The following is a 27,723-nucleotide window of genomic DNA, read 5'->3' on the forward strand; positions in this document are numbered from 1 at the left end:
TTATTATACAGTCAGCAATGGATATATTGTGAAATTTGGAGACATCAATTACAAAATTTTAATAGAAAAAATAATTTCATTTTCATTTATTCACTGTTCAAATATTTTATGAAAAGCAAACTATTCAATATTATTAATCATCGTTTGTTGGATACTATAGTTTATTTCGACTTTTCAATGTTCTAAACACAAACTACATTTCATGACAAAACTTTTATATCAATCATTAAACAAGAAATCATTCAAAACATCAATAATATTTTGCTTCAAAGGCAATCAATATTCATAAGTAATCTGCATCTATGGCAATCAACATTATTAATCATTATTTTGCATCTATGGCAATCAACATTATTAATCAACACAAAAAAATATTATCTCATTACTGCCTCTCTAAGTCATAACCTCTGTTATTCCTTCTTTAGGCAATAATGGGTTTCCATCTCAAGAAACAATCACATACCAGCAAAATTCTAATCAACAAACCCCACTAGAAATTCTACATACACTCCAGCATCCATTTCAAACGATAATCAATCATATCAAAATTTATAGAATAAACAGTTTTTTAAAAATTTAGAAAAAGACATCAATTACAAAAATTTTAGTGAAATTTTAACCTTTAACTCATTTCAATTAATAATATGACAAGACATTTTTATTTAATGGAAACATTATTATTCAAGTTAACTTTCATTAATACATCTCATATATATGGTGACACAATTCATTAATACTTTCAAATTTTGAAGTTTTATTATTATAACAAAAGAATTTATACATAAGATTGAATTTCAGCATGTTCTAAATTGAACCATTTATTTTTTAAATAATTTCAGAATTTGAAAACTGTATAATAAGTACAAACATTTCAATATTACAATACAAAGATGATCAAGATGGATAATGGGTAAATAAGTTCCCTAAAAAATACAAATAAGAGAAAAAGAAAAATGGGTAATAAGTTCCCTAAAACAATATACACAAAATTGATACACTTTACATAAGTGATACATGATGAAAAAATATATCACAAGCACACAATTCTTTACACTACAATGGATAGATTCTAGAAAAGTTAAGTTTTATCAACAATTTAAAGATTAGGAAAATAAGCTACTATTTTAACTTCCAAAATTATTTCAGAAAAATACAAATTTAAATGACTATGGACAAGATTGGTTAAGATATGCATCATAGAAGAATTTTACTGAACATTACACAAAGACAGGAAAAAATCGAAATTTGAAAAGATTAAGGGCAAGGAAAAATAGGCTACAGGAAAGAAAAAAGACACAATTATGGACTCTTACCATTCACTGCGTAGCGATTATGCTATTCTGAATCCCGGCATAACACAGGATTCCTAATCATTGTGTGCTGGGGAATACCCTTTCATCATGTGATTCACAGTCATCTTGTAAATAAGCAACTTGAAACAACCTTTGAATACTAACACATCAATGGTGACTTTGTGCTTTGTTTTCTTCAAGAACATGATTTTATTCATGGGTTCATTTGTTTCAACAAAGCCGTTTTGCTTACAAAAGTTAGTCATGTTTACTAAATAATGCTTTGCATACACCTTTTCAATTTTCAGTTGAAAGTTGAATTCATCAACTTGATTCAAAGCAAGATTCATTTTGTTTACATTGTTCCTAACCTCTACAGAAACCTGTCTCATGTAAACATTCACTTTACTTACTGTTTTCCTAACTATCAATTTGGCAATACTACTTTCTTTACTGTTGACTTTCAATAAAGACAATTCCCTACCTACTACATTACTCAATTCTACTATCTCACTACGATTTACTTTTTCAATAACAGTAACTAGGCCTACATTATCTGAAACTTGAACTAATTGATCTTGTATCTCAACACTACTATCATCCTGCTTCAATTTGTTTTCATTTTCATGACTATCAATCAATGTCTCATGTGCATCTTTTTATAGAAGGTTTATACTAACCTGCTCTAATCTAATGCTAGCAAATTCTTGCTTCATATCATCAAACCTAGCACTTTGATCTTGTTTCAAATTATCAATCTTAGCATTTTGCTCATCAAACTTTTGTGTTAAGAATGCTATAAGATTCAGATTATTTTTAATGTTTGCCATTTTGTAATATGCACTGATATCTATTCATTGAAACTTGACCACTCCAGAACTGACCTCCCATTCAGCAGTATACCATTCATAACCTATCAAGACATCTATCCTACCAATAATTTTTTATAACCAGGGATTTCATGGTGTACCATTTGGGACATATTTATTTTGTAATTCGGTCCCACCACAGGGGTAACATTTGCCATGCTACCAATTTCTCCTAAATCGGTTGGATAGCTATTTTTCACCTATAAACTTAAGGAAAGTTATCGGCTCCAAGGTAATAGATACTTGATAAACTATGAATGGATCTATCGCCTATGAATGAGAAATCCAGTTTTCAGAGCAAACCAACTTATAATCTTCAGAAGAATTTTGGCAATATATTACACAAATCCACAAAGAACAATACTTTACACACTTAAGCATCTAAAATCATTACGAGCTAAATACTTATCCACTTATGTAGTTGAAAAAACAATGGCTATAGGCTTTTAAACACAAGAAATAATTATAGACAAAAATTAGAACACTATAAACTGTTCGAAACTCAATTTAAAACATTAAAAATTCACTTAAACAGAAAAATATTCAGAGAGCACAAAATTAGAACACACAACCAGCCATCATTTTTAGAGAAGAAGGAAGCCTCCTCGCAAAGAGCAAAAGACACCTCAAACCAGTGATGACTTCATGGACATGTCACCAAAAAATTATAAATTACAAGTTTAGAATTCACATTTTACATTTGTTCTCAATAAAACTTTATTTTGAAACTGTTATTTTAAATTTATATATCATCTCCATTTAAATAATCCATTTATCTGTTAATTCTGTCAACTCAGCCTCGGTGACACCATGGAACATGCAACACAATCATTTACGATAAATTCTCAGTCAAAAAGTTGTCTGTATATCGATTACTCTGATATTTACTATAAAGTTTTATAGATCTCGAATTGAAGATTCGATTCCAATCGAGAAAAAATGTAATATTACAAGCATCATTTAATGATTTCATAAATCAAGATTAAATATTTACAAATTTCAAACATTAACTAATATATAAGTTAGAAATTACCGTAGGTACCTAATAAAGTGGAAATACATCTTTTTGAAATGGTTTGTGAAGCTAATGCAATTGAACTTCCAAATTGAAAAAATAATTGTTTTGTCATTGAAATGAAATGAAATGAAATGAAATGAAAAAATTCTTTATTAGGCGGAGTTAGGACTTTTAAGTCCTCTCTACCACTCAACCTCAACATAACAAATGCAATTGAAAAAAAATACAGTGTAACTTAATATATAAATAAAAATACATTAAATAATATAGCTACAAAATAGAAACATAGTTGGAACAAAACAGTCAATCTGCATTTATACTAAAAAAAAAATCAATGATATAATTCAAGAAACAATAGTAAAAAAAAAGGAATTATTAATATAATCATTCATACAACATTCACACAGCCCACCAGACCAGTTCCAAGCGCCAACCACACACTACCCCCGCAGACCCGCCAACAAAATCCGCTTGACCTCCACCCCAAAGCGAGCACGCCCATCAATGGCCCAGACAGAAGCAGGAAGATTATTCCACAGCCTACAACCAGTGACAGTGAATGATCTCTCAAAAGTCGTCGTTCTATGAATGGGATAAGCTAGCAGCAAGTTGCCATGCCTTGTTGCACGTTCACCGATCTCAGACAGGAATCTGAAGCTCTCAGACAGATAAGATGGAGATTTGGTTTTGATTATTGAGTGAAGCAGAGTCAATATGTGCCAAGTACGAAGATCATTCAATTTTAGGAGAGATAGTTGTACATAAAAAGGTGTAACATGATCAAATCGTCTAGCATTGAAAATAAATCAAATACAATAATTCTGTGTACGCTGCAGTCGGTTAGAGAGCTCAACAGTCATGTCGTTCATGACAGTGTCGCAGTAGCTGAAGTGAGGCAGCACAAGAGTCTTGACCAGCATGATCTTGATGTTGAGTGGAAGAAACAGGGCAAATCGTTTCAAGCTATGGATGCAAGCAAACACCCTCTTACAAACAATCTCAACCTGATTGAGCCATGAGAGTGTTTTAGAGATAACAAGACCAAGGTTTTTAACACTCTCAGAATACTCCAACTCAATGCCATTCAACCTCAACCTTGGAACATTCTGAGCTCTGAATCGGTTATGAGTCACAATGATACTCTGTGTCTTACCTTCATTCAATCTCAATGCATGATTATATGCCCAGACTCACCTGCAGAAAAATGTTTATAGATCTGAAGATCATCAGCATACAGATGAAATTTGCAGTGTTTTATGCATTTTGCGATGTCATCGATGTAGAGAGAGAACATAAGAGGCCCAAGAACAGAGCCTTGGGGGACTCCTCGGGTTACATTTCTCCATGAAGAGACCTCATTATTGGCCCTGACACACTGTTGGCGATTCAACAAGTAGGACTCGATCCATTTTACACAACCCTCTCCAAAACCAAGATTTCTTAATTTCAGAAGGAGGAGTGGATGATGAACACAGTCGAACGCCTTTGAAAAATCGAATAGTGTCAGAATAGTACCCTGACTACTATCCATAGCTGACCTGATATCCTCAGTAACTTTGAGCAGAGCAGTGGTCGTACTGTGACGTGTTCGGAACCCAGACTGAAAGGTAGACAGAAGATGGAAACGTTCTAGAAAAACAGAAAACTGCTGATGAACAAGTTTCTCGAGACATTTAGACAGAGCTGGGAGAATACTGATAGGCCTCAGATCTGATAATGATTTAACTGAAGAGCATTTGGGCAGAGGTGAGACTAAGGCTGATTTCCAAATTGAGGGGAAAAAGGACGATTCCAAAGATTTATTGAAAATTATCGTAAGAATAGGCAAGGTGAAGGGAAGAGTATCTTTGATGAATTTGATAGGTATGCAATCAACTCCAACTGCATTGCTTGTCATTCCCATGATTATCCTCATTACATCAGCTTCAGTCACAGGAGAAAAGGAGAGCTGCTGAGCAGGAGCTACATGAGGCGCCGCTCTTAGCCTGTTCAAGTGGTCATGAGCACCAGACAGGTCAACAGGATTATCAGTAAAGTTATCATTGATATCATCCAAATTGAAAGGTTTATTATGATGAACATGTGATTTTCCAATACCCAAGTTTTTCAATTTCGACCATACCGTTCTATAGTTTGTTTAAAACTTCTTCATACTTTGCCTGGAGGGGCGAACTAAACCAGGTGGGAGCTGACAAACCAGTTCAGCCAATTGGAACGGGAATAGAACCACGCGGTAGTCATGGCAACAGGCATAGATGCCAGATTGTTTCACCCACACGCACAGTATCGCACACATGCATTCTGAACCATAACTTAGCCAGAGAAGGTTTGCTCTGCGTTTGTCTTGCGTATGGTCAGTGTTCTGCATAAAATAATCATTATTATTAGATTTATAGAGTTGTGAGTGTGTCTTTTGATTGTACAGTGTGCGTGAGTGTGTTTTTTTAAATATAAGTTACAACTAAAATTTTTAAAGTGTACAATCATTTTATTGTGTATTCAATATATTTATCTGTGATGGAAAGTGGAGAAGCTAGGAGAAAGAGAGGTCACTCTAGTGTTCAGCCAGCTAAAACACCTCCTTATTCTATAGGTTTAACATTTTCTATAGGTTTTTAAAAATCTTTCTCAGAATAGCCAACAAGCTGCAGATTTTAAAATCAGATTGATATAGCTCACGAGCGAGTACTTCAGCCCAGGGTCTCACTAGTTTTTATAGTAAGTTACATAGAAGCACGGAATAAAGAAGTGCTTATTGCTCATTACTTAGCATTACTTACTTAATTAGCATTAGCAAATGCATTTTTTTTATTAAATTTCATCTCTTGACTCACAAACTATTACTTATTAATCTCTTCATTACTCCGTGGTTGAAGGGAAATACTCACATATTATGTGAGACGTCTTATTAAGACGTCTCACAGACGTATAGGCCTACTTCAGCTATGAATATTATTTATACTCATTAAGGTCAAAATAAGTAATGTCGACTATGTAGGCTCATATTGTGTCCCTTTGTGTTTTGTAAATCAGTTAATTCTTCATCACAGACACACTTTTTCTCTATGTATTTAACACGACATGCAGTAAAAATTTATCTTTTGACTGCATGTTGTGTTAAATACATAGAGAAAAAGTGTTTTAATACATCACAGCTCAGAATGGATCAAGGAACCATCATTATTATTATAGAGTTTTCTTGTACCCAAAATTGATTTGATGGAAAGTACCTACTGACCGCCTCTTCTTTCCCCGTCTGTAGGCTTATAAGAGAGTACTCATTATTCTCACTCGTGAATGACCGTGTAAATACGGCAACACCGCGGCAGCTGCATCCCACTTTTTCGCTACTCACCGTATCCCTCCAAGTACGAAGTAAATTAAAACACACTATAGTAGGCTGCTTGCCAGAAAGAGAGTGGTAATAGAACCTGACCTTGGCATTTCTAATCTCCTGCTGGGTTTTGTTTCGAAGCCGCTTATACTCCGCCCAATCCACCACAGATTTTGAGCGTTTGGCTCTACGGAGAACAGCGTCTCTCATCTTCTGTAATCTACGAATTTCCTGGCTGAACCAGGGTGCAGGCTTTTTATTTACTCTTTTCGTAACCATAGGAGCATGCCTGTCATACAAGAGAAGTAGAAAACTGTTCAACCTGTCGACCATCTCCTCGACATTATCTGTGAGAATGACTTCATGCCAAGGAATAGAGGCAGCATCAAACATAAAAGCACTTATATCCAGGCACCTATAGTTTCTATATGTGATGAACTCCTGCTTTGGTTTCGGCGGGTGCAGTCTGTAGGCACAGAACACAAGGTCATGCTTGGAGAGCCCAGGAGCCGGGAGTTGACCGTGTTTCGCAACTAGATTTACATCAGTGACAGCAACCACATCTAACCAAGTTTCTGCAGTTGCTGTATGGTGTGTCGCCTGCATTGGTAATATTGTTATATTACAGCTATTAAACATTGAAATAAAACTTGTACTATTTACAGAAGCTAAATCGAGTAGATTTGTATTGAAGTCACCCATGACAATGACATGTCTATAGTGAGTCATCAAATTCAACATAGATACCTCAAATTCAGCAAGTGATCTAATATCAGGAGCTTTATAACAAACACATACAAGCACATGCACACCACTCACAGATACATCCAAAAACATGAATTCAGAAACATTTGCTACTGAGTTATCAGACACATGTAAAACAGAAACAGGTAGATGAGTTCCCACATAAACCGCTACTCCACCACCTCCCTTATTCAAACGGTCATTCCTGAACAGCGCGTAGCCATTCAATTCCACACTCTTATCACTTATGTGTGGCTTCAGCCAAGTTTCAGATACAAGAATCACATCAATCAACTGGGAATCAAAAATTGATCTGAATTCATCAATGTGACACAAAAGCGACTGGGCATTTACGTGAGCTACCTTCAGCAAGCCAGAGCAATGTGAGAGAGCTTGAGAGAGATCACAAGCCGCCTGAGATGATGGAGCGCGCCGGCCCGGGGAGGCACTGTCAGGGACCACTGCGACACGTCGCGACGGGACCGCGCCAGCAGCGAGCAGAAGGCAAGCACAACAGGCATAGCGAGCTAAACATACACACACAACACACACTCAAGCATACATAACTATTGAAAATCATCGTGAAGTACAAAAAAAAGTAAATACTCCAGGGGGTAAGTCATATTTGACTCCTAAGTAGACTGAGAATAATTGATGATAACTAGTGGGTATCAAGAAAACTATGAGAGTAGAATAGGATAAGCCCATATTATACAGTATTTCCAATATCCTAATGATAAGTTTACAAATAATCAATTAAAAAATATGTACTGTACGTACATGGATGAATAAAAATATATGAAAGACCGACAACATTACTATGAAATACTCAGACATAGCCCAACTATAAATGGGTCCTCGATTAAAAATAGATATTGATAAATAGATTAATATTATCAAAATAATTCATTTTAGTAAGCCATAAATCCATATATACCTGAAAGAGAAATTGAAATACTATAATCTATATTTATTCCACTTTGAAAGGAATTTCAGAAATAATACTGATAAAAAAAAGGTCATTGTACAGACCTAACATAATAATGATGTTAGCTATTTTAACGACTTATTCATTTATTGGCTATTATATAATTATTAAATAATATATATTTATTGAATAATATATATTTATTGACTATTATATATTTATTGACTATTTATATTTTAAAGACTATCATATATTTACAAAAACTTCATACGGACTGACTCACTCAGTTTTGTTTTTAATTTTTTCGAGTTTATTCTGATTTGCTTTTTCAATTTCCTTTTCAATGTAGGGCGGGTTCCTTATGGGCATAGATTTACTATTCCTTGGATCTACAATTTCTGGCAGAAGGCAGTTCATATAGAATTTTTCCAATTTGGGAAACATTTTTGTTTCCCAAAAAATTGCATCTCTAGCAATATTTGCAACTTTTATGCCTTTTGGTGTACACAGCACAAAATAGCATAATTGCCGACCTGTCACTCTCAGCTGCCCTTGGACTTGGTAATAAAAATCATGGTTTTTATTCATGGCCCCTATTTCCCCATTCTTTTCAACTCTCCAAAATGTTACTTTTTTATTTCTAATAGCATCGTCTGGTGTTAGTTCTCACGCAGATGATGGACACTTTATTTCCACTGTAGCATCACTATTTATAAGACCGTCTGGACTCGCTCCAAGAAAACAATGCTCATTGTCAATGAAGAGACCACATTTTTCAATAGTGACCCCTAGATGAGTAGCCACTTGACGAGCAATGTCCTCATGCTCTCTCCCATAAGCCATTGACTCACAGTTGAACACAGAATATAACATGTGTTTCACTACTGATTGACAACTAGTCTGTGGTATTTTGCATACTCTTCCAAAATTCTTCCAAAGAATCAGGAAAAGGAGTACTCAGGTGTCATACCAACTGGAAATAAATTTATTATAGGAGGAATATAAAAATGCAATTCAACTATCGATTTTATCTTGCACTCTCCTCCCTCCATGCTCATTCTCATTAGCACTTCAGCTCAGTCTACACCTTTTCCAACTGTATTTTGAGGAAGTATCAATTGTAATTGAGAATAGTCATTTGTATTTGAGAAAATGTCAGATGTGAATGAGAACTGTCAATTGTATTCGAGAAGTCATCCCTTGTAATTGAGAATAGTGAATTCTATTTGAGGAAGTATCATTTCAATTTGAGAGCATACGATTTGAAATCGAGAAGTTGTCAGTTGTAATTGAGAAATCATTTTAAAAAATCAGTAATTCCAGTACTTATATTTTTCATAACTGTACTCATATAAAATAATATGATAATAATATTTAACACTACACTAAAACGTTTAGTTTTGGAAAAAAATATTTTCAAGCTTCGAAATCCATTGAAGAATTGCCGAATTGTTTTGATCAAGAGATTCTATTGATTGATGATAAAGTTTAATTGCGCCGTAAACATACTGAATTTGATTTTTATCAAGTGCAATATTTTACAAAATGTTTGGAGACAAAAGTCGCGTTGCCAATACATACATAGAAATAATAGTCATACATATATTTTATAATGATAAATTTATTTAATCCAATACTCCTCCATGTATTTTTTCAATGCATCATTCAATCGCCGCTTTTTCTTGGAGCTGACAAGCATTTCCGAGTCTTTCCCATAATTGATAACATGAAAATGAAAAAACTATAATTATTCACCAAGGACACAAATGAACACCACAAAACTGGTCCTTTCTTGTTGCTCGTATTCGAAACACTAATGATTTCCTATTCCTAGTCGACAAGGCGACAGAAGACAGTCGAAGTCACTTGAAAGACAAAATTCCTCAACCAGCTTACTAAGTTTTGTGAATGAACAATAGTGTTTTTCTACTCCCTCGCTAACACACTCACACAAACTCACTCCTCTCTCTCTCTCTCTCTCTCTCTTTCTCTCTCAGTAGGTCTTTTCTACTAATCGGTCTATTTTGGGTGGAAGGTATAGAAATACAAACTTGTTATCCTGCTACCAGCCCTTCTGAGTAGAAAAGGAAGGTGATATTCCTCCTCTCATACCCTCTCTCTTCTCTCTAGTGCTACCCTCCCTCGGAGAACACCAGAACTACCATGCAGGCCGGCTAAATGCAGTTTTTGCAGGCATTTATAAATTTATTTTTTAACAATTTCGAAAAATAAAATCTTCGTGTTTCAAACATTGGAATCACAAAGAAAATGTTGAACTTCATTGAGCAATTTTCAATTTCATTATCCATTAAAAAACAACTTAGTAATCATCATTATTGTTTTCACCAAATTGACGATTTTCTTATGGGAATTTAACAGTTATTTTTTACAAATAAAAACTTGACCACTTATCATATTGAGTTGATTTTAACATCAAATGAAAGCCTCTATAAATCTGCATGATTTGAATGTAACCATTTCTTGAAAGCACTACTATGAGGCTTGTAATCGATTGATAAGTTTTTCACCCCATGTTAAACTGGGCGCTCAGTGGCCGGCTGCCAGAATTATATCCTTCCTCCCCTTAAGCCTATAATATAATCTATACTATTATATAAAATTTTTTCATAAAAGATATTTGATAATATATTAATCCTCATAGAGCCATACACGGCTCTTGTTTTTTCTGGTGTGTCATGGGGGGATGTATATAACAATGCAAATGAGGGCTTGAGAATATTGTGAAATCATGGTTTGATAGACATGTACTCACCATGAACCTGAAGAAGACTAAATTTATGACTTTTTCTCCTACTGAAATAGGTCAACCAGTACAAGCCTTGTCTTTACAAATGCATTCTCACGCTTTGTTAAATCATGTGTATTGTGATCGCCCTTGTATTGAAAAGGTGGAATCCTTAAAATACTTGGGTATAATGATGGATGATCATATAAAATGGGATACTCATATTGAATATATGTGCAGATGGCTTAAATATCTAATTTATAAGTTTTATAAACTGAATCAAATCACTTTTCCAATATGGAATTGAGATATGGGGGGCTGCTTATGATATCCATATGAACAAATTATTCACATTACAGAAACACCTTATCAGAGCTGCATTATACAGGCCAAGATTGTACCCTAGTAGACTTCTTTTTTAAGAATTCCAGGTGCTTACAGTGAGGCAAACATATGTTAAAAGAATCATTATTATTCATTAATAGGAATAGTGATACATTCAACTTAAGGAATAATCCATATAATTTGCATCCCTCCAATCCATTACAATTTGATATTGACTTTACCAGCTTAAGTGTATGTAGACGTCAGTTTGAATATCAGTGTAACTTGTTTAAAAATAAAGTCCCAACTGATTTCATTATTAATAGAATTACAAAATCCATAATGAATCTTATACTGGATTGGATTAGGATGAATGTTTATTTTAAATTATCTATATCCATTATGTAGTGTTTCATTCTTATGTTATAAATTTAAAAAAAATATTATTGTCATGGCTTCCTTGAATTGGTCTTTTTGAGTTTGTCACTTGCTTGTGATTTTGTTACTTCGTCTTATCGTTTGTAAGTATTGAGATGTGACCTGGTTTCCATAATTTTAGTTATTCTAGTGGTTTGAATAAGCTTTTCTCTCTATTGACATGTTTGCTGTACCTAGTTGTTCGAACTCACTGCCAGCTCATAAATATTAACATTTTCCAAATATCATCATTCCATGGTGACGAAATTTAGCTTAAACTTGTTCGTTTTAAAATTAAATTTTCAATTAATTTATGCATGTTTACAACCCATATATGTCAAGGATATTTTTGATTAATTTCATTGTGATTTTAAACTTTTGGTCTAGGTTTACAAAATTTAGTAGGCCAATAAAAAATGGTTGAAATATCGGGATACAACTGTTTTTTCATAAAACTAAGTATGTACCTACAGTAACTATTAAATTTTACTCATAAATCTAAAAAATAAATTTTATATAGAGCCTTATTTGTTTACTTCTATAGGCCTAATGAAAGAGGAGTATTTCAAGTTAAAATTCGTCTATGCTACAAAATTTGGAAACCCAATATTCTTACTTTATTCTTAGTTCTTTTGAATGTTTGAACGAACAGCTGGCGTGACTTTCTCGTCTGACTATTGTATAGTAATGGACTATTTTTATCTAAAAAACAGTCATCACCTCGCACATTATTAGATGTGCACTTGAGAAAAATTTCTGTACTTGTTGTTAAAAGCAATTCCCTTTTAACCATGCAACATCTGTATCAAATAATAACTCCTATGTGGTGGCAAAATTTCATCTGCCTTCATATTATAGAATTTCTTATTAAAATTTATATTACCTTATGTTTCAGATTCTATCAAAAAATCTTGTGGGTCGACTGTGGGCATTGAGACCCAAATTGAAGACGCTATTAAGGATTGGCTAAAATATGCGACAGTCAGAGTATTTTCAGTGGAGAAAAAAACAATCTAATTTCGTCGGTAATTAAAAAGTATTATGAAATGAAAGTGGAAAGTTATTTTGAAAGTCCCTTTCTATTGAAACACTGTAATAAAATATTTGTTTCTCTATTGCATAAATCACAAACTATCATCATACCTGAAAACTAAAATGTAGGCGGGTTTATACGATGCCAATTGACAAGACAATAATATTGTCTTCTGAAATTTATAGCTGGTGTAAAGTATCAATTGAATCTTTTAATTCTAGAACCATCATCTAGGCATAGCTAAATAAAAACTAATTGACAATTATTATTGTTTTGCCAATTGGCATAGTTTAAACCTGGCATAAATGTCAAGTAAAAATTTAGATGATCTATATTATTTGCTAGAAAGAATTGAGCTATTTTTGCTCACCACAGATAAAATTATCATACTAAAAATTCAAGATTTTTAAACAACTGCTGAATTCTTGAAATAATGGTTTTAATTTATGTTTCTTACAGACATAAAATGTTTTTGAGCTTGGCAGAGTATATTAAATTACCATGGTAATTTGGTTGTAACCATCTTAGTTCTTTAAACAACCTTTCATCATACTATTTTTGTGGATCAAAATTGAAGTAATATGGAAATAGAAAGAAAAATAAAAATCTCAGTATCCTTTTTGAATCATTTAAATAATGATTAATAATAGTGATTAAATAATTCAAAAAGGATACTGAGATTTTTATTTTCCTTTCTATTTCTATAAAAAGTAGCCCTATACAGAAAAGAGATGAATATGGTTGTTATTGTATGTTTTTAATGTCAACTTACCAATGTACCGCATTGCAGGGTAATATTTCTGTTACATGAAATCATATGTAAATAAATGGAAATATGATTTCGTATTTTCATCTCTTTTCAAATGATTTTAGAAATATTGCCATGTAATTGATAAGGTACCGGTTCAAAAGTATGGCTAATTCAACGTCTATTTATAGTTGAAAATAATGGTTGTCACAACGTGCTTTCAACGTCTATTTATGGTTGAAAATAATGGTTGTCACGACGTGCTTTCAACGTCTATTTATAGTTGAAAATAATGGTTGTTACAATGTTTTTTCAACTATTATTCAACGTTGAAAATAATGTGGAAACGGCGGACATTTTCTCGTGTTTTCAACGTTGAATTTAAACGTCTTTTCAACGTTAAGGTATTACGTGTTTCTAACGTTATTTCAACGTTTCTGTGCTACCTGGGTTGCCTTTTTGTTTCTGAGCCTAAAACATAACTTCGTTCTTCCTGCTTTTCCTGTCTCTGGTGCACTAACTTTTCGAGGTCCCAATTGTTTCTTCAAACTTCAAGTATTTCTAGGAAGTATGGTCATTGTTAGCATTGATTTCGACAAATCAATCTGTGCTCACATCTCGCCATTCACCGATTCAAAATTGATTCATTAGTTTTTGATTTATCTTGGTTCCAAGTTTACATGTGCGTCACAACCTTGCAGTGTACAGGAAGCTTTTAATCAGTGTTGAAACCTCTTCATTCATTCAGTGTTCAATCCAAATTCATCTTATGTTTTGGATCTCGCATCTAGCTTGCAATTTGGACCTTTTGCAATGCTACTCATTGAAGATTCGATTTCTTCTTTCACATCGTCTTGAATCTGGTAATGCTACTACTGTACGTTTGGATTCAATCTCGCCATCGCCTTTGGAGTGTCTTCTTCAGAGTTTCATCAGTTTCTTATAACAGTGAGGGGTTCACTGTTGTCAGCCTAGAGTCGTCCTGGATTCCTGCTGGTCTCCAGAATCTTGGTCTGAGGTTCTCATCCTGATCCGCACCACCTGCATGGACATGCTGGTGCTCGTCTCCACCTGCTGCTGCTTCAAACTTTCTGAGCTAAGTCCTATATTCAACATTTTTGATATTCTCATCACGTCAACTGTAGCAAAATATCCACTTTGGTTATAGATCTTGTGTTATCTCTTCTAAATTTGATATTTTGATTAAAGTACATTTGCTCTACCTTCCCAGACTTTTCTCAATCTATTTGTGAATCTTGTATTCAATATTATCTCAATTTTCAGTAAATCTTTCTAATTGCGTGTTTTCCATTAATTTTTTAAGCTTTCATCTTCCATTGATGATTGTATCCTTTTCGTTTTTAAAATTGACAATATTAGTAACCTTCATTTTGAATAATTGTTATTTGTTTTTCAATTATTAATTCCCATATTAATGTATTTTCGTTTTGATTTCTAAAAGTTTAAATAGTCTCAAACTCATTCAATTATTTTGGTTATCTATAAAGTACCCATTTAATCTCATGATTTTAAATTCATATTGTTTTATTGTAAATCAATCTTTAAATATTTCAAAGTATTGAAAGTGTTTAAACATCACTCCTTTATCTGGTAATTATTTAAATTCAAACAAGCAATTAGAACCATTCTTTTACTTGCATTCCACTTATAGTGTATTTCTATTTACCTTTCTAGTTTCCTTTGTGTCAGTTCAGTCTCTTGATTCTTGCACCTTTGCAGATCTTGTCTTTGTATCGATTATTAGCTTAACTTTGTGACTACTGTTTGTTCAGTTTATCCATTCTAAATTCATTGTAGAACTATGGTAATCGTTCATCATTTGTTTAATTACTCAATTAATTACACCATTAATTACATCAGTTTAATTACATCGATTTTTAATTACTCTTGTATTTGTTACTTGAGCACTTTTTCAATTTGAGCATTAAATTAATTTTTCAGTAATATTCAGTAACTTTCATCATTCATCAAGCCTGTTGTTTAAATTTGTTTTAATCATCAACTATTCTAAATTTCTCATAGCTCTCTCAGTTATTATTTGCACTATAAAAATTTTAATTGAATTTATGATTATATTCAACCTTTCATTTGGTATTTTTTATTTCAATTTCAATCCTGAGTTACTATTTGCTGTACATGCCAATTTGCTTTCATTCAATACATATTATGTAAGCACATTGGATCTTTCCTCCTTTCAAATTTATATGTGGATTTTGTTAGTCTCTGATTTCTTTACTAAATTTCATAACCTATAAATTCACCCCTTTATACAGTCCACTCTTTTGCTTAGACAAATTTCACAGTAACTGTGATACAAACAAACAAACAGACAAAAGCCGATCGAGTGGAAACTAAGACCTCAGCTTTGCTTCGGTCAATTATAAAAGTACTGGTAGTTCTGCGACCAGTAGACCTCGCTCATGAATACAACTTCCAATCTAATGAGAAGGGCCAGTACAGTAAGTACTGTGAGTATTGTGAAGATTCAGTACAGTTAGTACTGTGAGTATTGTGAAGATTCAGTACAGTAAGTACAGTAAGTATTTTGAAGATTTAGTTATGTCATCTATTATTTTCTCCATTGAAAGTGCTAGAGACACTGTTTCCAGGGACACTGGACTTATCAAGGAGTACCTTCATATCAAATACATACCTTTTAAATGAGAAAGACCATCCGGTCATTATCAGAGTTTATCAGAGATTGACAATGGTGTAATTACTGAAACCGGTATTTCTAAGTATCAATAAATCTGTGGTTTTTTGACAATTTCTTGGTCTTTTTAATTTAACGTCAATAATTACCACAATATCAACTTCTCAACTACACAAAAAGGGAAAAAATTTACCTTTATACCTTCACATACAATTTTTTCTCTACAACTGCAGTACCTATTGAACTCCAATACAATAAAGATTTTTTGAAAATAATTTATCCAATTAATTTGTTAAATCAATTTAATAATAATAATAATAAGATGATTCAATTCAATTATTCTATTTAATCATAAAAATTGATTTTATTATGATATATCATTAGAATAAGATAAAACAATATTAGTATTATCTGAAAAAAAACTGGCAGGAACGAGAATTGAACCTGGGTCCTGCAGTGTGACAGACCACGGTCTATCCGACTCAACCACCATGTTAGTTTAAATTAATAAACTAATAAATCAACAACTATTTCAGTTGTAGACAATATTTAAACTTCTTTTTTTCACAACTATCAGTTAAGTTATTTTTAACTGAATTTTCAGTTTATCAGGTACAATAGTTATTGTATTGTATGCATTTTTGTGTCGCTCTACAGTGTCAAGTCTTTTGTTTTCCTTTTGGTATGAGATCGGAAATCGATTTGTGAGCATTAACATTCTGCATAGGCATATCAAGCCATAACATTGAATCCACTTTTCATGAAAAACATCATTAGCACCCTCCTGTCATTGTCACCAACAAATCCATCTTATTTAGAATCATTTTCCGTCTCACCATCGTCTGATTCATCATCTAAATCGCCTACTGCATATTCCATTTTTCCGTCAGTTGACCGATTTTTCATAATTAGTTATTAGAAAAGTTGTAATGCATGTTTATGTTGTAAATATGGAGACGATATAAAGGTACCTCCTTGATAAGTCCGGTAACCCTGCAAACAGTGTCTCTAACACTTTCAATGGAGAAAATAATAGATGACATGGCTAAATCTTCACAATAATATACTGTACTTACTTTACTGGCCCTTCTCATTAGATTGAAAGTTGTATTCATGAGCGAGGTCTACTGTTCACAGAACTACTAGTTGTGCGAAGTTTTAAGTCTGTAGGCCAATTATTTTGAGCTGTAGTGTGATTTTACATCAAAATTTTTGAAAAATGCCTCCCCTGAACTCCCCTATGCTCCTAATCGGAATTTTTCTGCGTGGATCTAATTTTTTTCGTAGCTGAATAAAAAAGTTCCTCATGACTTAGCTGTAAAATGAGCGGTTAAAAGGTACAAAATTTTTGGGGGCCCCAGCTCCCTCAGTGGGGCAAATTTCTGAAAATCCTTTCTTAGTGGATGTTTTGAGACTACCATGAACAAAATTGTGCAAGATTTCAAGCTTTTAGGCGTGATTTGATTTCAGTCTATCGGGGCTTAGCCTTTTATAGATATAGATTAAGCAAGAACTTATATTTTCCAATAATTTCATAATGAATTATCATAACTAAGATGAAATATATTGTTAATTAATTATATTATTCATGTTAAAAGCCGATCTATAAATATAAATAATAAATAGATTTTATTCAATATAGGTAATTGACAAATTCATAGTAATACAATTACAAAATAATAAATCAGGGAAAAGAGCAAAGCGAGAAAGAGATAGCTCTACTGCTTTGTTGAATGATAGACAAGGATAGCAATGCCATTGCTAAACAAAAACTGCCATTATAACGTGGACCTCACTATACTCGATTAATCGGTATGAAATGATCGATACTTCGAAGCTAATGGATTAATCGAAGCTATACGACATCGATTAGAAATGAATCGACTATTCCGACTAATCGATACCTTGAAGAACGTAACGTACTAACCTTGCATCTTACAATCACATCAGCATCACCAATAAAATCAAATCAATTTTATTTTTGTAGTCTAGTTCAATTCTGTGAAAGCTGAGGTTATGTTGTCAAAATTTAAGATACATTTTTTGTAATAATTCTTCAGTGGGTTTGAGTTTTCATTGCACCATGGCCGATATTGTGTGGAACGAACCTACAGGTATTAATTTCCTCTTATTTCATTAGAAATTTTGGTAGAACGTGAGTGGTTCTAATGTTATCATCACATGTTGTATGAATCATTGTTGTGTTCTTACTGTTAATCAAGATTTCATGTGAAAAATATTGTTTGGATCACATGAGCAATTCGATAGGCTATTCAGTTTCAAGTACTTACTTGAAACAAAGTACAAACAAGTACTTTACTTTGATGTAACAATGTTGCTCTTTACATCAATTGGATGGTTATATATGTCTATATATATTGTATATATCTTATATTGTATATATCTAGAATGGATTGAATAATCCAGGATAAGAACTCTAGATTAATATGTAAGTTTCTCAGTGCCGTTACAGAGGGTTAAGGTCCAATTCCTGTTGTGTTTACATTATAGTGTGGTCCACGTTATAATGCCAGTGGATAGAGATAGAAGAATAGCGATGCCAATTCTCTGCATTAATTAATTATATTTCTACAACGTCAAAAACATAATTGTCATCGTTGTGGACCTAGAAAAGGATAGTACCACCGGCTTTGTCGAATGATAGACAAGGATAGCAAAACCGAAGTTGATCAAATACTGTCATTATAACGTGGACCGCACTATAGTCACGTCTATTCCTTGAATTCAAGGAAACTTGAAACTACAAAAACATAAACTTTAATCCACTATACCAATATAAACCCTTCTTCAAGTTAACTTGCATTCTTAAGTGAGGTCGACGTTATAATGGATAAATGTAGGAAAACAGCGTTGCCGATTCTCAGCCTTGCCACTGCCTTCTATAGAAGATAGCTGATACCAGTAAATTTGATGTAATAATAACTGTTCTTGTTAAAATTAATTAAGTAAGGAAAACATTAAGTAGTGAAATAATATATCAAATTGAAGAGAAAACAAAGCCCTACAAATCTACGGTGAGCATTCATTTTCACAATGCATTGTTGGAGAGTTGTAGGCTCTGAAATATCAAAAAATTGGATTAAAAGTTGTTATTTTAACAATTTCACATATTTAAGAGCGTATATCTCGAAAACTGTTGGAGATATCACAAATCACCACAGAACAAATATTTTAGAGAATTCATCAAGCTTTATTTTTGAATGATTAGTCATGTCGGTTAAACGCATTTTCCTCAAGATATGAGCGTGTAAGCAAAACATTGAAAAATGCAACTTTTAAACCACCCTCATCCCTTTAGCACAAGGGGTAGGGATGGGGACTTTTGATATGTTCACCCCCTAACTAATCCCATCAAAGCTGTGAAGTCAAAAATAGTGTTGAAAACCTTCTCTGCAAATTCATTTGTAAATAGTCTATTTTTGCATGAATGAAGATCTCACACTCAACACTGAAGCTACTGCAACAGTCGTGGGGATGTGCGTATACTTGTGAAATTATACATCAAATGGAAGAGAATTTGATGCTCTATAAGCTCATGATCAGCATGGATTTTTCCCATCGATATTAAAAAAAGTTATAAGAGCAAAAATCTAAGGAAAATTTGTTTTTTTTTCAAAAATGTCACAGCGGATATATCGAAAAGTGAAAGAGATATAGAAAAAGTTGTTTGATCAATATTGTAGGAAATTATGTAAGCTTTAATTTCTTACAGAATAGTCATGTCTGTAAAATGCATAATTTCCGAGTTATATGTGAGAAACCGAAAAGTGGTACCTTTGAACCACCCCCACCCCCTTAGCACAGGAGGTAGGGGTGGGGATTTTTCATATGTTTACCTCCTCACTACCTTAAACAGAACTGCGGGGTCAAAAATTGTCTTCCAAACTGTCTTCCCTCTATACCCTTTTTGAGCATTCATTGCCTGGACTATAGGGATTAATCATTCTTTCTTATTTTGATAGTTTATGGCGCTACTTGGCTCCACCAATTTCTTTCTCTTTGGGCGCAGACAATATACCCCTTCTGACAGTTTAATATCAGTCCAAAATGGTTTATCAAAGAATAACTCATCAAATCTTGATAAAAGTTGGTCAAAATGTTTCACAGTTTAATATGGGCCTTGGGCTGGTCTCCCACCACTGACACAAACACGACAAGACATTGCCTGTACTGGTCAATTGAAAGTTACATATACTCTGCTGGGACCTGTTCCACAAAAGTCACAATAATAGTTTCTATGTAACATGAAACTTTGAATTCACTATTGCATGTTAACTAGTACAACTCGTCGCGGTTGTGCATCCCTGGTGGGAGACCACCCTTAATATTGTCCAACTTCGTTTATATTATGAGTGGAATGAGTCATTTTTATTATGAGGAAATTAAATAAAATAGAATACAAGATTGAAAGATGTATAGTACAGATTTTAATCTACATTTACAAGAATCTGTATCACTTTATTAAAAATAATATAAAAGAACTATTCCATAATAAATCAATTGAAGAATTTGAATTACAAATTAAATCTTGGATTACACTATTCATTGAAAGGAAGAAATCCACACTTTTGAAAAAATGGAAATGCTAACCTTTAAACAGAAGAAAAATAACTAAAATCATTATTATAAAATTAATGAATATGAATCATATGAAAAAGTGAAGAATTTAACAAATATTGAGTTTGATGAGAAAGAGAATGAAATACTTTCAAAGGTCTTGGAATATAGTATCAATTTGGATCATAAAACAAAAGAAATTGAGGAACAACTTTTAGATATTGAAACCTCAATCAGTTTCAAGAGAGAAATCCAAGGTGCTTTGAGGAACAATTTTGTGCAAGAACTTGATGAAGATAACAATCCAAAAAAAGGAAATTTTGTGAAAATCAAAAGAAGATATGAAAATTATTAATTCAATTTCAAATGAACTGATTAATGGAAAAGCAATGATAGCACAACTAGATAAATGAAATACTACAGTTATCATTGAATAAATAGATTATAATGACAAATGAATAAAGATTATAAGAACACTTTATAAGAGAAAATAAATTTCAAACTTATGAAGAGATCCAACTAAAGAATACAGCAAAAATATAAATAATATTATTAATATTATATCAAAATGTGGAACAATTACTAAAATATATCAATTTAAAATGAAAATGATTAATCCTGCTTCACCAATTATTAGAGGTCAACCTAAAATTATTCACTAAGTAGGTATACCTATAAGACCTGTGGTGAACTATCAAAATGCTCCAGCTTATAAAGCTTGTAAATATTTGAATAAAGTACTTCCTCAAAAAATAATAAATGAAAGCTATAATATAACAAATTCTTACCAACTAGTTCAAAAAATCAAGGAAATAACTATTCCAAATCACACAATTTTTCTTTCTTTTGATTTAGTCAACATGTATACTTCTATCTAAACTAATAAAACTATTAATATTTCAAAGCAGAATTTAATATTGAAAATGATGTGAACGATAATGAAATAGAAAATGTAATACCATTTACAAAAACATGTATAGATCAAAATTGTTTTACTTTCAATTACAAAATTTACAAGCATAAGTAAGGTTTGGCTATGGGATCACCATTATCAGGACACTGCTAACATGTATATATATATATATATATATATATATATATATATATATATATATACCGGGTGCTTCAAAAAAATGTATACACACTTTGAACTTTCATAGAAAATTTATTTACCGTTCTACAAAGTTAAATTTCAGGAAAATAGAAAGCTGAAAGACCAATGTAAATGAAACATAAATAACAAATGTTAATACTGTTCAAATTGGTGACCTGCAGCATCAATACAATTCTGGGTACGAGTCACCACTGATTCTGTACATCGTATCAAAACGTCCAATGAGATTTCTCTACACACTGCTTGAATCTCATTCCAAAGAATGTCTAGGTTACATGGTTTACGTTTGTACACCTCATCTTTTACTGTGGCCCACAAGAAGAAATCCAGTGGTGTAAGGTCTGGAGAGCGTGCTGGAAACTCGATTGGCCCCCTGCGTCCTATCCACTGGCCTGGCAAATTTTGATCCAGGTAAGCTCGTACGTCCCTGTGATAGTGCGGCGAAGCACCATCTTGTTGAAAATAAAAATCATCATTACCGTATAATGCACTAATGGCAGGAAATATGAAATCAGCAAGCATTGTTAGGTAATTAATACCAGTTACAGTGCCTTCAAATCGATAAGGTCCAATGAGTCCCCTTGAAGACAAACCACACCACACATTTGCACCAGGCAAATTTGCAGCTTTTTCAATTGTAATGTGAGGATTTTCTTCACCCAATATTGTGCCTATTGACAGTTCCATTAAGTTTGAATTGGGCTTCATCCGACCAAATGATGCTACCCATAAATCCTGGTTCACGTATCACCATCTCCTGAATCCATTCACAAAATTGCAACCTTCGATCTGGATCGCCGTCATTTTGCTGTTGCACCAGCCTTGGAATGTAAACACAATACTTGCCTCTCTTCAGAATGCGTAGCACGCTGCTAGCACTTACATCACATTCACGTGCCCCTCGCCTTGAAGATTTGTTAGGAGACCGTTGAAACAGTTTCAAGACTGCCGTTGATGACTCATCACTTGTAGCTGTTCGAGGCCGACCTGAATGACCTTTATGCACATCACACACTGTTGCATGAACTTCAAATTTGTCTCGTATGTGTGTAATTGTTAATCTTGAAGGTGGTTCTGTATCATACTCCCTTCTCCACTGTCTTTGAACTTCATTTACATTCTTAAACTTCCAGTACCACTTAATAACCTTCAAAACTCAAACATACATCTGCCATGTTGATATTACAAATTCCAACTAACAATATAACATAGAGGGTTGATTATGTGCCACCTGGCAAAGAAATATAACATCAGCCTTGTAGAGTGGTAAAACTACGATTGTTTAAAGTATACATTTTTTTTAAGCACCCGGTGTATATATAATATATATATATATATATATATATTTATATATACACCGGGTGCTTAAAAAAATGTATACTTTAAACAATCGTAGTTTTACCACTCTACAAGGCTGATGTTATATTTCTTTGCCAGGTGGCACATAATCAACCCTCTATGTTATATTGTTAGTTGGAATTTGTAATATCAACATGGCAGATGTATGTTTGAGTTTTGAAGGTTATTAAGTGGTACTGGAAGTTTAAGAATGTAAATGAAGTTCAAAGACAGTGGAGAAGGGAGTATGATACAGAACCACCTTCAAGATTAACAATTACACACATACGAGACAAATTTGAAGTTCATGCAACAGTGTGTGATGTGCATAAAGGTCATTCAGGTCGGCCTCGAACAGCTACAAGTGATGAGTCATCAACGGCAGTCTTGAAACTGTTTCAACGGTCTCCTAACAAATCTTGTATATATATATATATATAGCACATACCAGAAGGCACTTTAAAGTTTGTAATGTAAATTAAAACAGGAGACACTATATAAATAGATTGAAAACAATTAAAAACTTACATTAGAAATGGGGGAAATTTTTGGAGACTGTGTCTCCTTCCTCAACCGAGAAGACTGCAGTTTTGAATCCAATGGTTGTGTCAAAGGTTGTGAATGTATATATATATATATATATCGTACATATTTCAAGGTACGAGAGGCCCGTCTTAATTTCTGAAGCTTTTGAGAATCTTATTCTAAAGTATTTCGAGCAGAATCCTCGATCCAGCATCCGGCGGGCAGCTGGGATGTTGGATGTCTCAAGAATGATAGTTCAAACAATATTGAAGAACAATAACTTTCGAACATTTCATGATAAACATTTCAACCCTTCAAGAGTTGAATGAACTGATACTGTTTCAAGGATGCAGTTTTGCTGTTGGATATTAGCACAAGATTGTATTTCAAACATTTTATGGACAGATCACAGATAAAGGTTTGTTCACAAGAACTGGTGCAGTAAATTTCAACAATAACTTTTCCACATACATGGATCTTTCATTTTCCCTGCAAGAATAAATGGTGAAGTTTTTATGGACTTTCTGGTCAATGAGCTCCACGAATTGATGGAAGACGTGCCTCTCAATTCAAGGCAGAATATGTGGCTCCAGTTGGATGGCTACCTCCCTCATTATGCTAGAAACGTCCGTGGGTGGCTTGATAACATTTATGCTGGGCGGTGGATTGGCCGAGGTGGACCCGTAAGTTGGCCACCACGCTCATCTGATCTTACTCCAATAGACTTCTACTTTTAGGGGATTTTGAAAAGTATAAAGTTTACAGAGAACCTGTAGAGACCAGGGAGGAACTGATTCTCAGAATTTGATTGACGTTTAAAGTAATGAAGAGACGGCCCAACGAAGTGAGATGGGCAACTCGAAGCTTCATGAACAGCAGCAGAAGTTGCACAAAGTGAAATGGAGGCTATTTTGAATTCCTGTAAGCAGTGATCATGAAATGTAACTTAATTATTAACATCTGAATGACTGCTAACAGTTTTTTTTAATTCTGTTCATTCATCTACTTTAAATTATTTATTCTATGAATGAATTTTGTTGGATCTTGCAAACGTGTATGATTGATATTTTATATAGGATCTATGCTTCAGAAAATAATGCAATAATCAGATGATTTTACCATTAGGATCATCACTTAATGCATGCTGTTTGTGAATTTCCTCATTTTAAAGGTGTTCATTACAGATATTAGCAGTTTTGAACACTTAATCATGGAACTCACCTTTTCGAATTTATAATCATTCGAAAGCTTATGAAATGGAGAAGTTTTTGAAATATTGAAACCACTATAATCACCTGAAGAAAAACCCGGTTGAAATTTCACTTTAAATTTGAAGAATAGCATTTCTCAAGTTTAAGCCCTAATAAAAAACTACAAAATATCTTACAACAAAAAATTACATTATTCTTGTTTGAAATGTTTTCTCTTTCCAACAATACCCTTGAAATTGAAATTAGACCAGTAGTTTTCGAGTTATTGAGTATATTAAATGACCGGAAGTAGGCATATTCTGAAATATCGAAAAATTGATATATCTCGAAAACTAAGGTCGATAGGAAAAAAGTTTACTGAACATTTTTTGTCAGAAATGTCGAGTAGAATCTATGGTCAACGGCTGTTACAACCTTGGTGGGACATCCTGTATATGTACAATTTGGAAAAGTATAAAATTATTAATAATAATAATAATAATAATTCTTTGAGAAAAAATATCATTCATTGGTATGGATATGGACACATGAAGATTCAGAAAGATATTTAAACTCAATTCCACCTTCTATAAAATTTACTATGGAAGTTAAAAAAGAGAAAATACATTCTTTATATTTGGAAATAAGTAAGAGAAATCAGAATTTTTCAGAAGAGAAAACATAATTTTAATATCTTTAGGAAACCCGCACATACAAATTCTCCAATTACAAAATATTGCAACCATCCATGGAAACAAAAAACAGCAGCACTCAGATCAATGATTTCAAGATTAATATTCCTAAGACAAAAGAGAACTATGAAAAAGAAGTGAAAATTATAAAACATTTTGCAATCACAAATGGATATAATACTAAAATTATTGATAAGATTATGTATGAACAAAAATATAAACAATATAGTTCACAAAATCCAGGAATCTGTGTCTAAATCAATGTTGAATTATGGTTCACAAATATCAATTGTTCTATCTTATTCGTTGTGAGATGGCTTCTTCTTTGTGTGCAATTGTATCCTGCCTTTGAAATATTCGTTCGCAAGGAACTGAAGTTGCAGGAATACATAAGCGTTTCATCATCATGCTGTAAAGAATGGGATACACATTTTTCCTAGATTCCCACCAACTTAGTGGATCGCTTGTTCGTAGCAAGTATGCCTCTGCTACATATTTATCCAGTTCAATGATTGCTGCAGAGGTGGGATCATGCTGGCCATGTATTTTATTCATGTCTTCATCAAATTCCTCCCAAATGGGTGATGTTTCACTTTGGGGCATGCCATCAGTATATTGTGCAGTTTGCAATTGTTGCTGCACTATCTCTGTGTTGGCTATTGAGGCTTTCATTTTGGCTAATAAGCCCTGGTAGGCAGGTTTGTAAGAACTATTGTCCTGAAACCCCTGTTTTTTGAACCTGAGATCCAAGAGAACACACTGACGAATTAGGTCCTGGAATTCCCTACCTCCAAACCGCTCAGTCAATTGTGAAAAAAGGTTATTAAGAAGTAATTCTACTTTCACATGGCAATTTTTACTCAAGTCTATTCTGACTCACTGTATCATCAACCTGGCCAAAACACTACACTTAGAGATAAAAACATGTTTCTCTTCAGACACTGATTTGGTGACCTCATCAAATTGCTTCAATACTTCAGAAGCCTGCTGGATAATAGTCCAATCATCCCCACTCAAGTCGTTATTGACTCTTTGAATAGCAAGAGTTGATACTGTGACATCTTTATTTTTAAAAAATCTTTCCATCATATCAAAGATTCCACCTGGTAGGAACATCTTGCTTCAGTTTTACTTTCATTCTCTCTTGCTTTTCATGCAATTTTGCAAGAGCATGAGAGCTTTTTTTAAAATACTGAACAACATTCTTGGCCTTTTCAATGCTTTCTCCTATTGGAGCTGTTATTGCAGCTTGTACAGCTAAATTCAGTGAATGAGCAAAGCATGCAATATGCCTGAAATTCAATAGTGATACAGCAGCTTTCATATTAGCTGCATTATCTGTAATGACTGCAGTTACTTTGCAATCTATCTCAATTTTTTTCAATACACACATCAACCATTTGGCAATGTTTTCGGCTGTATGCCTTTCAGAAAACTCCTAACATTCTAATAAGTATGATTTTAAAGTGGTGTTGATGGGGTCAATAATGTGGGCTGTGAACTCATAAAAACTGCTATTGTTTATATTGGTCCATCCATCTGTTGATAAGGAAATAGCTTTAGCCATCGCCAGTTCCGATTTTACCTTTTTTAGAAGGTCGGAGTGGACACTAGGAAGCAAAGAGTGTGAAAGTATTTTTCGGCTGGGCAATTCATAATTTGGACAAAGCATCCTGACAAATTCTTTGAACTCAGTATCTTCAACCAAAGAAAAAGGGTGATACTCCTTTGCTATCACTTTCAATGACTGAATGTCTATTTTTCTATTCTTGGTGATGGACATTGGTTTGATACTCTCCACATACCTTGACATGAGTGGCTGTATGGGAGTTGTTGGTGAGAACTTTGACTTTGGCAAGCTAACTTCAGATGTAGTTCCAATGCTCAAAGGTGTGGAAGTGCTTGTTGATGGCGTAGCTTGAGTTGAACTTGCTTGGATTGCTTCACCTGGATCATCACATGATGGCGACTCACCTTTGTTGTTGAAGTGACTTCTCTTCTCAGTTCTTTGTAAAGTAACTGCGGGATGTTTCAGCTTCAGGTGCATCTTAAGATTAGAGCTGGAACCAGCAGACATTACAACTAAACGTTGGCAATAGTTGCATTTTCCTTTGCCGCCCAGTTTGGAAAAGTGGTACCAAATTTCAGATGCCAAATGA

General features: G+C 33.5%; 1 protein-coding gene across 1 annotated transcript in view; it reads left to right on the top strand.

The window, feature by feature from the left end:
- Window positions 1-18,009: 18,009 nt before the first annotated feature.
- Window positions 18,010-27,723, top strand: part of LOC111054309 (metaxin-2) — a 58,611-nt gene continuing 48,897 nt past the window's right edge. Inside the window, exon 1 of the mRNA XM_039443042.1 lies at window positions 18,010-18,241. Within this exon, the coding sequence (XP_039298976.1) occupies window positions 18,211-18,241 (31 nt within the window). The 5' untranslated portion in view covers window positions 18,010-18,210. The remainder of the gene's footprint in view (window positions 18,242-27,723) is intronic.

The sequence above is a fragment of the Nilaparvata lugens genome, chromosome X (assembly GCF_014356525.2).
Source record: "Nilaparvata lugens isolate BPH chromosome X, ASM1435652v1, whole genome shotgun sequence".
NCBI lineage: Eukaryota > Metazoa > Arthropoda > Insecta > Hemiptera > Delphacidae > Nilaparvata > Nilaparvata lugens.